Source organism: Talpa occidentalis, unplaced genomic scaffold, assembly GCF_014898055.3.
Source record: "Talpa occidentalis isolate TD23 unplaced genomic scaffold, MPIMG_talOcc4v2.1 talOcc4.4, whole genome shotgun sequence".
NCBI classification, from domain to species: domain Eukaryota; kingdom Metazoa; phylum Chordata; class Mammalia; order Eulipotyphla; family Talpidae; genus Talpa; species Talpa occidentalis.
The window spans coordinates 43,567,935-43,580,786 of record NW_023604295.1 but is presented as its reverse complement, the minus strand read 5'-3'; the positions used below and the strand labels follow the sequence as shown (position 1 = coordinate 43,580,786).

General features: G+C 39.3%; 1 protein-coding gene across 1 annotated transcript in view; it reads right to left on the bottom strand.

The window, feature by feature from the left end:
* The window catches only part of CCDC14 (coiled-coil domain containing 14), a 40,360-nt gene extending 27,508 nt beyond the window's left edge, over window positions 1–12,852 (bottom strand). Inside the window, exons 1-5 of the mRNA XM_037525423.2 lie at window positions 12,722–12,852; window positions 6,306–6,361; window positions 5,414–5,486; window positions 5,113–5,176; window positions 4,897–5,019 (exon numbers count right to left, since the gene is read on the bottom strand). Of these exons, the coding sequence (XP_037381320.1) occupies window positions 4,897–5,019; window positions 5,113–5,176; window positions 5,414–5,486; window positions 6,306–6,361; window positions 12,722–12,751 (346 nt within the window). The 5' untranslated portion in view covers window positions 12,752–12,852. The remainder of the gene's footprint in view (window positions 1–4,896; window positions 5,020–5,112; window positions 5,177–5,413; window positions 5,487–6,305; window positions 6,362–12,721) is intronic.

Genomic DNA, 12,852 nt, shown 5'->3' with positions numbered 1-12,852 from the left:
TAATGTTGAAGATCTGCATTTAAGAGACAAAATCTTAAAGCAAATGATCCAAGAAAAATTAAAAAGCACAAATGGATATAAAAGAAAGAGTGTATTTATATTACTAACATACAACTGTAAAATTAAGAACAAAAAAGTCAAACTGACAATAACAAAGTGAGTCTGTTAACACAAAATACAAATTAAGTGTATTTTCTTGCTCTTGTTCATTACACCAGAACACTCTACATGAACATTTTAGCTAACAGATTAAGATGACAATATGTCCCACTGGTGTCAGTTGATAACTAGAATTTATGAAAGGGATGCCTTCATTTATTCAGCCCTTAAACTTTTTTCAGTCCGTGAATTGTAGCTGCTATATAAACACTCTTACTTGGATGTATAAGCATTGCCTGACAGGTAACATAACTCCTGCACCCCAAAATAGAAGAAACATCTATTGCAGATATGAGCTGCTGGATGCCTATTATAACTTGAAATATGTAACGGAACACCTGGCCTTGACTGGGACAATCAAGGCTCAAAGTATTGTTCCTGTAGTGGTTCATTTCCCCAAGATGAGGGCAGCAATATATGTATGTTACTGAAAGCAGAGCCATGTGTGCACAGCATTGAACAATTATCAACTATAAAATGTTGCTTATTAAAAAAATGCTTTTTCTTTAACTGTCAGGAGCACTCTCAAGTAAGCTCAATGCACATCTGGAACTAATTCTCTGCCTGCTTACTCCCACTCTGCATCAAGATGGATGGTCTTAACTCCAGAAATACTCAAAGATCAGGCAGGTCCCAGAGAGAAAGCACCTATAGAGGGCCACACCCCAGAAGAAAATTAACATAAAATAGTAAGGTAATGTATTATGATAACCGCACTTGTGGAGAGAGAGAAAAGAGAACATGTGCTGAGCATGGTGCAGAGCACCATGATAATAGCAAAACCCATGTACTGATTAACAACACACACACAAACACACACACACACACATACACACACACAAGGATGATTCTTTCTAGATAAAGCTATATGGCTAACAAGAGTGATTGAACCAAAGGTTTCAAGACTTCTAATAATTCAACCTTAGAGGTCAATACTCAATAAGAACTTGATTTCTAATACTGCAACCCTAAAAGAGATTGTCCTCTGAGAAGTAGGTCCTTTGTTCTGATAATGAAAGTGTAGGAGAAAGATGATAGAATATTTTATCCTGCTCACAGGCCAGAACTAATGATCTGACTCTAATACAAATAAGAATTTAATGCTAGGGACCCATCTGTTCCTCCAAAGCTATCTTCTACTCATTTCCACCCTGCTCTCCCTGGAATGCTGAGCTACATGGAATACATTAAGAAACAATCCTTCCTGGATCACTTTTGCTCTTACACGGCTTGTTGGGTATACAAGAAAGCAAGGCTTTAACCTAAGCTTCTTACCTGGCTCAGTTCTTAGGATTGTGCTTGCTACAAGAAACCTTGAGGGCCTCCCTGGTGGCGCAACGGGTTAAGACACAACCCATGAAGCTATCGGCAGCCACTGCAGGGCGAGTTAAATCTCCGGTGAGGGAGATACCCACATGGCGCAGCAGACCTCTCTGTCTCTCCTGCTGTTCCTCTCAGCAGTGTATTTCAGTCAATCCGCCTGTTCTATTCCCCACTCTATCTCTGGTGAATCCTCTCATCCCCCTACACATCTGGCCTGTATCCTAGTTCTTGTATGCATAAATAAATAAATCTTAAAAATAAAAAAAAGCAACCTTGAAAGATAAGGTATTGTTTCCCTCTGAAGCAGTAGAGGTTTGCTTACTGCTTTCTACCAAAGTGACGGTTTCCCCAGTTCAGTAGTCCTCTGCTGAAACTTAAACCTACAAATGCAAGCATCATCTGGGTCCATTACATCACCCCCAAGGCAACTGGGAGCATAAGGAAACCAACACAAATTTGCTGATGTGTACTTGTTGCTTTTTCCTTTATCTCTGACCCAGGAGACTTGTGTCTTCTATCCAGTACCCATAACATATTAACACTAACTTACTAGATTCTTAGAAAAATCAAATCCCAGACCTAATATAAATCAACAAGGCTCCAGTTGGGTCTGAGTCTATAGAAGTCTTGGTATCTCAAGTAAAGGAAGAAGCATGAAGTTAAAGCTTTTATTCCAAATTCCCTCTCTATGAGGCCAACTTAGACTGGCTGTTCCTTAAATGAAGCTCCACTGCTCGTCTCAAGGAGTCCTACTGTGCACAGCAATTCTCTTTCTGAGTCCAGTAAACTCTCTCCCCTAATCCTTTAGGCATAAGGATAATAACATATCTGCTGCTGCAGCTCCTGCTAGCATAAGCTCTGTGGTTTCCTATCACCACTGACACTTCTGTAATGAATCCCTTTGAAATTAAACCCTTCTTGAATTATATTAACTTGAGTGTTTCCATCTGTTTCCTGTTAGAACTACTAACAAGTAGTTAAGCTGGATCTAACATATGGCTACCACGGCACCATTCTCAACCTCCTACATTTCATATGAGAGTCTCTTAAGGAACGGTGACCTGGACAAGATATGACCTGCGTTGAGAAAAAAAGCAGGGCACTGTAGGAACAGGCATTTGGTGCTACCACTCCTTCCCTGTCCGTCAGTCTCCAACATATTTTAAAGTTACCAGGGGTTAGCACACTTTTCCTAGCCTTAGAAGGCTAGAGAATAAATATTTTTTAGGCTTTGAGTACCAAGGCTAAGATTTGTCATATCTACTCAACTCTGTCCTTACAGTTCAAAAGTGGCCACAGAAAATTAATTTGTACAAATGAATTAGCATGGCTGTGCACCAATAAAGCTTTATTTACAAAATAAATAAAATAACTGCTTATTTTTTTATAAATCAGGCTTATACTATGTTAACCCCAATGTTGTCCCAGAGAAATACAATGTAAAGCACATATGCAATTTTAAATTGTCCAGTAGCCATATTAAAAACGTTGAGGAGGGCCTCCCCAGTGGCGCAGCGGTTGAGCGCTGGGTTGCGAAGCTGCCCGCAGCCTCTGCAGCGCCGGTTCGATCCCCGGCTGCAACCCGGCCACCGGAGGAGGGTCCCACATGGCGCGCAGACCTCTCCTGCAGCCCGCTGCTCCCCTCAGCAGTGTACTTCGGTCCTTCTGCCTGCTCTGCTCCCCGCTCTGGCTCTGGTGAATTCTCTCACCCTCCCGCGGTTCTGACTGTACCCAGTGCTTGTATAAATAAATAAACAAATAAAAATAAATCTTTAAAAAAAAAAAAAAAAACGTTGAGGAAAAACCACATTTCATTTAAATTAATATATAAAAAGTATTAACATTTGAACATGTAATTAATGTATAAGTTTGAGATATTTTTGTACTAAGTATTTCAAATCTAGCACATATTTTACACAAAGTATCTTAATTTGGATGCTAAATTTTCATCAGAAATACTTGATCTGTATTTAGATTTAAATTTATAGCTGAAAAAGTAGGCTTATATACCCAAGTTATTTCAAGCATACAGAAAAGTTTTCTAACAAGTGGATCAAGTATCAGTTTTCAAAATTAAATTTAAATAAGTTAAAATTAAATAACATTTACAATTCAGCTCCTTGTTTGTACTAGCCATACTTCAAGTGCTCAGTGGCCACTTGTGGCAGTCACTACAACCTTGAACAGTACAGGTCAAGGTAATATGAAGCTGAATGTGACTGACATCCAAGATGGGTTAGTAATTTGTTTTCTCTGCCTTAGTTCTTTAACTCATGACCATCTACCAGAACATATGATTGTTCTACCCTTATTTGCTCAGCCTGGAGCCTGATCTCTTAATATCTTGAGCTATAGATGATTTTACCACAGGTGATTTTCTAGACTTCAACTCTCAGTTAAGCTGAATGTAAGCATATACAGCTATGCCAAACTTTGGCCCACCTGACCTGTGGAAATAGCTGGGCCTATTCTTGTCCTCTGACTTTCCATTCTATACTTTTTCATTTCCATTATGGGCTACTTTGTTTTATAGTTTTATGGAGCAACATAATCAAAACTTAGAATTGTTCTAAACTGCTGAATTTAAGTAATTAAGTCAGCAAATTTAACTGTGAGGGTAAAAATATCCTTGGCTATATTCAACCAGTGGCAGGCTCTCTTCCTTACCTAATTTGGAATTTTACCTTCTTATATACCATGTATTTTAACTGAAGCTCAATACGCTGAGTTACCGCACTTACTTAGGACATAAACACATGAAATAATTTTTAAAAATATGCATGTATAAGTATACACAGGAAATAAAGCCATTTGTGATTATAGAAATATGCAGCAGAGAGAACAAAGGTAACTATATATACCTCTCAAATGTTCAGTTTGAACCTGTTCTACAAAACCAGTCACTTTTTCTATCTTTTTTTGGGGGGGGGGCGGGGGGAAATGGTAGTACACAAAGTAACTATTCAGCCATTATAAGTTGAAGAGAGAGGGCCTCCCTGGTGGCACAGGGGTTAAGTCTCAGCGCTATCAACCTACTGCCATCCACTGTGGCCTGAGTTTGAGCCCCAGCCATTGAGCTAATCTACATGGCACAGCAGACCTCTCCTGTCTTGCCCGCTGCTCTCCTCACCAGTATATTCAATAGGTCCACCTGTTCTGCTCCCCATTCTGTCTGGGGTGAATCCTCTTACCCACTGCACCTCTGGCCTACACCCAGTTCTTGCATGCATAAATAAAAACAAACAAAAATGAACAAACAAAAAACATGAAAGTTGAACAGAGAAAAAGAAGTGTATGTATACATATGCCTGAACAGCCATTATTAAAATGAAAACCCAGCTGCATAATCCTTATAATTCATCAAAGCCTTCATAATTAATTTTATATTTGAATAAGTAAGAGAAAAATACTCACAAAATTCTTTCTGGACTACTACGGCAGCAGTATGTTTTCCATGTCCTTTCTTTTTTGATCCATATTTTTTGCCTTCTACAGGCCTGGGATTGTGTCTATTTTCTGAATATGCTCTGTCTGAACCTATAAACAATTAAAAGAAAATTCATTAGCATTAGGAGAACTACTTAATTAAGAAAAGATGATCAGCAAAGCATTTTCAAAAAAGCAAAACACCTGAATCTTCATTTCTCAAAATGTCCTGCAGCAAAGCAGCACAACCATCGAGCCCCTTCTCAGTCTGCAAGACAAAGTCATTTAGAAATCTGAATATGAACATAATAGTGCAGGGGGAAAAGATAGTTTTAAATTTTCCTTATTTAGAAGTTAAGTATTGGTACAAAACATGTTTTAGAGCAAAGTATTCATATTTCTTAGGGCATTTATACTTTTCCTTTGAATTTTTATTTCTACCTCTTAGCTTTTACCAGAAACTAAATAGAATAGTGCATATTGTACCTGTTCAAATTAACCTTACCTGACTTTCCGAATCAGAATGGACAGGATAGCCAGAGTCGGCATTAAACCGAGATATCTTTCTTACATATGTCCTAGAAAACAAGTTCATTAATACTGTTAGAAATAGTACACACTTTTCCCCCAAAAAATAATATTAGTTAAGAGGTCATTTCACTTCCAGTAAAGGTTGGATAAACAAGTTTGTCCAACCATTTATAAGGAATGTATATAGGACTTCGTGAAGACTGGACCATTTTACTTATTTTTGCTTTATTTTTAGAGGGGATTTGATACAGATATTCTAGCATTTTTTTCACTTTTTTAAAAATTTATTTATTTATTTATACAAGCACTGGGTACAGTCAGAAGCGCAGGAGGGTGAGAGAATTCACCAGAGACAGAGCGGGGAACAGAACAGGCAGACTGACGAAGACACTGATGAGGGGAGCAGCGGGCGGCAGGAGAGGTCTGCACGCCAAGTGGGACCCTCGCTGGAGGCCGCGGATCGAACCAGCGCTGCAGAGGCTGTAGGCAGCTTCGCAGCCCAGCGCTCAACGACTGAGCCACCAGGGGAAGCCCATTTTTTTTCATTTTTATTTCTTAATTTTTTCAAATGAGGTAACATTGGTTTACAGCTTATGTCATTGAATAGTATAGAATCATACCTCTTTCGATGTGTTACCACATCACACCCACCACCAAGGTACACATAGCTTTCCACAGGGCACCCGCCACTTTGCTGTGTTAAACACTAAAATGATTAACAAGGTAGATATGTAAAGTTCCTTCCCAGAGTTTGTGAAACTACACCTATCTAGTTTCCAGGGGTAGTAGACAAAATTTAGTCCAGCTCAAAGACCTGAAAAATCTCTTGTGATTTCCTGAAGCTGTGAACTTCTTAAAGTACTTACCCTTTTTTTCCATTTGTTAATTTACCAGGTCCAGCGTGCTTTCCTGAAGATAACACCTATGACATAATGCATTATATTATAGCAAATATAAAAATATTCTATATATTCTCAGTATGCTCTTAACAAAACCCAGTGTTATTTTTACCTTTTTTAAATTTAGTATGGCAAACATAAGTTAAATTTACCATTTTAGCTATTTTTAAGTACACAGTTCTGTGGCATTAAATACATGAACAAAGTTGAGCAGCCATCACTACCATCCGTCTTCAGAACTCTTCATCTTGCCAAACTAAAATTCCATGCCTGTTAAATGTTAATGTCCCATCTCCCCCTCTTTCCAGGCCCTGGCAACCACCCTGCTACTTTTTGTCCCTATGAATTTGACTACTCTAAGGAGCTCACACAAGTAGAATCATACAGTACGGTAAGTAGACACATACATTTGTGACTGGCTTATTTCACGCAACATAGTATCTTCAAGATTCATCCATGTCCTAGCACGTGTCAAAATTTCCTTTTCAAGGCTGAGTCAGATTTCATTGTATGTATGCACCATGTCATTTTTTGTAAATATGATATATCCTACAAATTCACAATTACAAGTGACCTCTTAACAATCAATTTCTTCTATGTGAAATTTGAGCAAGTAACACATATATTTGTTCTTTAAGTCTATTTAAGCTGAAAATGAAGTTACCATTATTTTAACCTGCTAAATTTGGACTATACTCATTCTCTAAACATGTTCTATATTACCCAAATTTTTCAAAATGGATAAGCTAATTCAAGATATAGAGAAGGGTTCATTACTCTGATTCAACTGAGCCACATTCTTTAGAATGACTGACTGACATGACCAGTAGATGAAAACTCTACCATTCCTCTTTATCTACATCCCATTGTTTCCATCTTTCTTTTAAAACCAATATAGCAATGTTGAAAAGTAACTTAAGTGGGTTAATTTTTGTGAAGAGAAAAACATGCATTTGCTTTTATACGCATCCAGTATCTTGAATAGTTGTCCCTGGGGAGGGCAAGTTCACTTAGATATGTACTTTCTCCTTCTAAGAATGTTACTGAGAATACATTTTAAAAATTAAGTTGACAGAATTATACTATTAAGATAACTTGGAATATGATGGAGTCATTAAGGCCCAGTGAGAAGCAAGGTTGTAGGGAATATGATCCCATTAATGTAGCTCCACTGATCCCTAGATTACATTTCTAGAAACTTTCTCTTTGGTATATCTATGTTGGTATCCTGGCCAGAATCAAATCCAAACTATGGTGTTGCTAAGTGCAAAAACAATTACTACAATTATTCTTAATATAATTTTTAAAAGGGTGCTCATACAAAAGTACAGCCGAAAGTATGTACATGAGGTTATATTACAGAAAGTCAGGTGAAGAAACTACCCATGATGAAAGCTCTACACAGTAATTCTCATACTGGCACAGTGACTTCAAAATTTTTTTATTTTGAAATAATTGTACAAAGAACTGTTGATACTTCACTCAGATTCCCCACTACTGACATTTTACTGCAACTGGTATGTTCTCTCTCAAAATATATACACAGTATTATTTTTTGTCTGAACAATTTCAGAGTAATTGCAGACATGCTACCCCTTTACATTTAAACATGATTGTCCGAAGTCATGATGCATTTTTGCTTGAAAAACATAAAAAATATGTTATGACTTTTCTGACAACCCAATACTTCCCGAGAACAATGTTACCCTCTCATATAACCACAATATAATGATCAAAATCAGGAAATTAATAATGATACTATACTGTTGAATATAATCTAATCTTATATTCACTTAAATTCACTAATATAAGAATAATCTTATATTCACTTATATTCACTAATCTTATATTCCACCTTACACTGTCCTTTATAGGAAAAAAGTTTGCTCCATATTTAATCCAGAACCATATGTTGCATTAAATTGTCCTATCTCTTTAGTCTCCTTTGTTGTCATGAATTGTCTCTTGCAACCTTGACATCTTTAAGGAGTATAAGCCAGTTATTTTTTAGACTTTCCTTTGATTAGAATCAGGCTGCACTTTTTGGGCACCAAAGGGATGTTGTCTTAATAAAATAAAAGCAAGCATATGATGTCAGTTTGTTGTATTACTAGTGATTATTTAAGGTGTCTGCCAGGTTTTCCACTCTTTTTACCATGCAAATATTAAGCACTGTGTGGTGAGTTTGAGATTATACAGACATCTTTTTCACCAAACTTTCACGCAGTGGTTTAGGCATCCATTGATGATTCTTGCCTTGTTCCTTTGTTAAATGATAATTTTCCCAACTTATATCATTCCTTATACATGTATTGGTTGGCAATCAACTTTAGTGAAGCACTTTTCCTTCTTCCTTTATTCATTAGTATGAATGCATTAATTCCTATTTTATTGAGCTATAACCCATTATCAATATTTATTTTTGTGCTCAAATTGTCTCCAATTTTGTCAGATGTCTCTTCAAACAGCTCGTACATCATTTTTTTTTTTTTTAAGATTTATTTATTTATTTATACAAGCACTGGGTACAGCCAGAAGCGCGGGAGGGTGAGAGAATTCACCAGAGCGGGGAGCACAGCAGGCAGAAGGACCAAAGCACACCGCTGAGGGGAGCAGCGGGCGGCAGGAGAGGTCTGCGCACCATGTGGGACCCTCCTCTGGTGGCCGGGGATCGAACCGGCGCTGCAGAGGTCACAGGCAGCCTCGCAACCCAGGGCTCAACCGCTGCGCCACCGGGGAGGCCCCTTGTACATCATTTTTAATGTTTCCATTGTTTTTTAAGTTATTCCTTATTTTCTGCAAGTAGGTGCTTCAGGTTCATCTCACTTTTTCATGGTGTTAAAGACATTTAACATGTGATCTACCTTCCTAATAAATCTGTAAATATACAGTGTTATTAAAGCCATGATTTTGTACAACAGATCATCTAGAACTCATACATATAGCATAACAGTAACTTTATATCCAATGAATAGCAACTTCCCCTTTCATCCTCCCTCCAGGCCCCAGCCTTAGCATCTACATCTACCATTTTACTCTGCTCCTATGAGTTTGTCTATTTTAGATACATTATGCAGTATCTGTCCTTTGAGTGGCACAATTTACTTGAGCAGCACAATATAGCATGATATACTCAAGGTTCATTCATGTTGCATATGGCAGAATTTCCTTTTTTTAAGATTGAATAGTCCATTGTGTATATAAAGCACATTTTCTTTACCCATTTGTGGGTTCCTATGAACTGAGCACTCATGGGCAACTGTGACCTATTTACTATCTGCAAATACAGCAGAACATTCCATGACAGGTGAACAGCCTGTATGCTGAGGCAGGCCTGGGAAGCCTAGACTGCCATTGACCTGATTACATGACTATCTCCATGGTGGTCTTAGGATAACTCTGCCCATAATAACATCAACTTTGCTAATACAAAGGTTTCTTGACATTGGTCACAATGTCCCTTCTCTGTTCCTCTTAAAACTTTGTCCCCTTAGCCCCCCAGGCCTACTCCTCATACCATTGTTGTATGATCAGCTTTTACTAGCCTGTATGATTTCAGTAAATGGCACAAAAACATCCGCTCAAGTAGCAGTCTTGTCTTCCAAACCTGCTCTACAACTGTTGTGTCCCTCATTGTGTTCCAGGGGCAAAGTGGCAACAAAGTTCCTGTCACAACACCCATTCATCCATTAATGGACATTAAAAGACTTAAAAAGACTTCTTTCTTTGCTAATTGAGAATACAGGTGTCTTCTGCTTTTTCAAGGTTTGAGTTCCAGTATGAAAGAGCTACATTATTACCTATTTTTGCTAACCAAAAGAAATCTATAGAGGAGTTTCACTTTTACCACAAAAGATGAAATAGCCTTCAGTGTTTGTCAGCGGCCGCTAGTGAACCAGCACCCAGAGCAATAAGGATGGCTCCGCCAATTCCTTCCCATTACCTGCAAACTCTTTACACAGGTTGTGTATATACTACATCATTCCCACTTTTACTATGTGAATGTTATTTTAGGTGTGATGTACTATTTGGAATTTGGGTCTAAACAAGCTCAAAATCTTCCACATAATTTAATGTTAAATGCTTTTTTGTCTTTTTGGCGTGCAAAAGGTTTTATACAGCCACTTTACTTTCAGATGGTAGGAAAGACTTTATAAGCATTTCATAGGAACTGTATCTTCTTTTTGTAAAATTTCTTTTAAAGATTTTTTAAATTTTATTTTATACAAGGACAGGGGTACAGGCCAGATGTGCAGAAGGGTGAGAGCATTCACCAGAGACAGAGAGGGGAACAGAAAACGCAGACCGATGGAAAACACAGCTGAGGGGAGCAATAAGCGCGAGACAGGAGAGGTGTGCCGCGCCATGTGGGTTGCTCCCGGCGGGCAGGGATCAAACCCGCACTGCAGAGGCTGCGGACAGCTTCACAGCGCTGTGCTTCCGCCTTTTCCACCAGGGAGGCCCCGGAACTGATCTTCTTCCAACAAGTGTAAGACAAATTACATTTGCAATATGTAATGCAGAAGCCTTTCACTTCCTCTTAATCCACACCCTGTGAGTTATTACTTCTGTGAGGTGAGAATCTAAATTTCAGAAGGGTGGTTTATTCAAAGTCACATATCTAAGTATAGTGTAATGTTTAAAAGAATGCACTCTGGCATCAACTATGTGGATCTGAATCTTGTCTCCACTCTAACAAGTTGTAAAACTATGGGAAGTTGTTTGAACTCTCCATCCTTCAATTTCCTCATTCATAAAATGAAGATAATAGCATCTACCCTATAGGCTGCTGTGAAGATTAAATGACTATATGTAATATGTAAAAGCACTTAGAATAGGATGCCACATGTTGCTATTATCATTAAGATGATAATAAACTAAGTATTTTTAAGAGGACTTAACCTTGTTGCACATTTATGCCAAGTATGACCGATATTTTACTAGGTTCTCTCATTTATTCTCTCCAATTCTTTAGGCAGAATTTTATATCTATTTTATATATAAGAGGAAGGAGGCTCAGAGAAGTAAAAAGTACTTTGTTTACTATCACTACCACAGTAGCAGATTTAAAGTGTGAATTGTAAGTATGGGTAACTATAAAAACTTTCCCCCCCCTTGCTAATTGTACATATTCTTAGTTTATTCAAATACAAAGAAAAATCTAAATAAACTGGTCTAGAAGTACTCATGAAGAAGTCTTGAGCCAGGTCTTGAAAAAAAGGGTCTATGACTCACAATAATGGGGAAAGGGCATTATTTGTGAGCTGACAAATGAAGATCAAAAGAGAAATGGTGGGCCTCCCCTAGTGGCGAGCGGTTGAGCGCTGGGTTGGGAAGCTGCCAGCAGCCTCTGCAGCTCAGGTTCCATCCCCAGCCCCTGGCGAGGGTCCCACAGGGCACACACCTCTCCTGCCGAGCCCCTGGCTCCCCTCAGCAGTGTATTTCGTCAGTCTGCCTGTTCTGTTCCCCGCTCTGTCTCTGGTGAATTCTCTCACCCTCCCATGCTTCTGACTGTACCGAGTGCTTGTATAAATAAATAAATCTTAAAAAAAAGAGAGAGAAAGCTGGTACAGGACACAAAAGAGGTATCACGGGGTGCCCAAAAATAGGGATATAAGAATGCTCTAGGCAAGGTTTCCAGAGGTGGGGCTTGACCTAAGGGACAGGAGATGTAAAGTAGGGACATTAGGGATAAAAGGCACTCTCCGGAAAAAGAGGAATTTCAAAGGCTCCGAAGAACCTATAAGAGGACCCAGGACATCTAGGACACTGCAGAACAAACAGGTGAGTATCATGCTGGATATTATTGGAATGGAAGCAGGGGACAGATCAAAAAAAAATTGTCTTTGTTGATAGACCAAAGAACTGCGATTTAATCTTGGGGGAAAACTGTGTTCCAGTGTCAAATTTTAAGCAGAAAAGATGAGGGGCGTGCATTTGAGAAAGGTGAGTCGAAAGGCGGGGACACTGATTGGGAGACTTTTTAAACCAATGAAATACCAGTAACTGTGATAGAAAATCAGTTAACTGCGGCACTTGAAGTACCGAGAACCTGGATCTGGTACGGCGTACTAGTTAGTGCTTGAAGTCAGGTAACCCAACCCGTGGCGGAGGCTAGACTCGAACCCCAGCCCCACACCAAAGCCAGCGCCCGCGCTCTTGAAACTACGGCTTAAACGGAATAGACAAGGATGAAGAGGGCGCTCGCGTTAAGATGTTAGGATGCGCTATCTCCCTGCCACGCTCCCAGCATTTTAATGCCCCTACATCGTCTCTCTTTGTTTTTTGGGGTTTTTTTCCAAATAGCTTTGCACTTTCCCGGCCCAAGAACCCCCTCCTCCCCTCTCCACCTTCAGAGGACACCTCGGGTCCACTGCCCTCACCTGGCCCGGTCGAGATCCGGACCTGACCATCGCTCGCAGCCTCAGAGCAGCCCAGACGACGGACGCAAAGCCGCGCAGCAAAAAGAATTAACCGCCGTGAGCTCCGGGCCGCCCTCGGCCCGGCCCCCGGG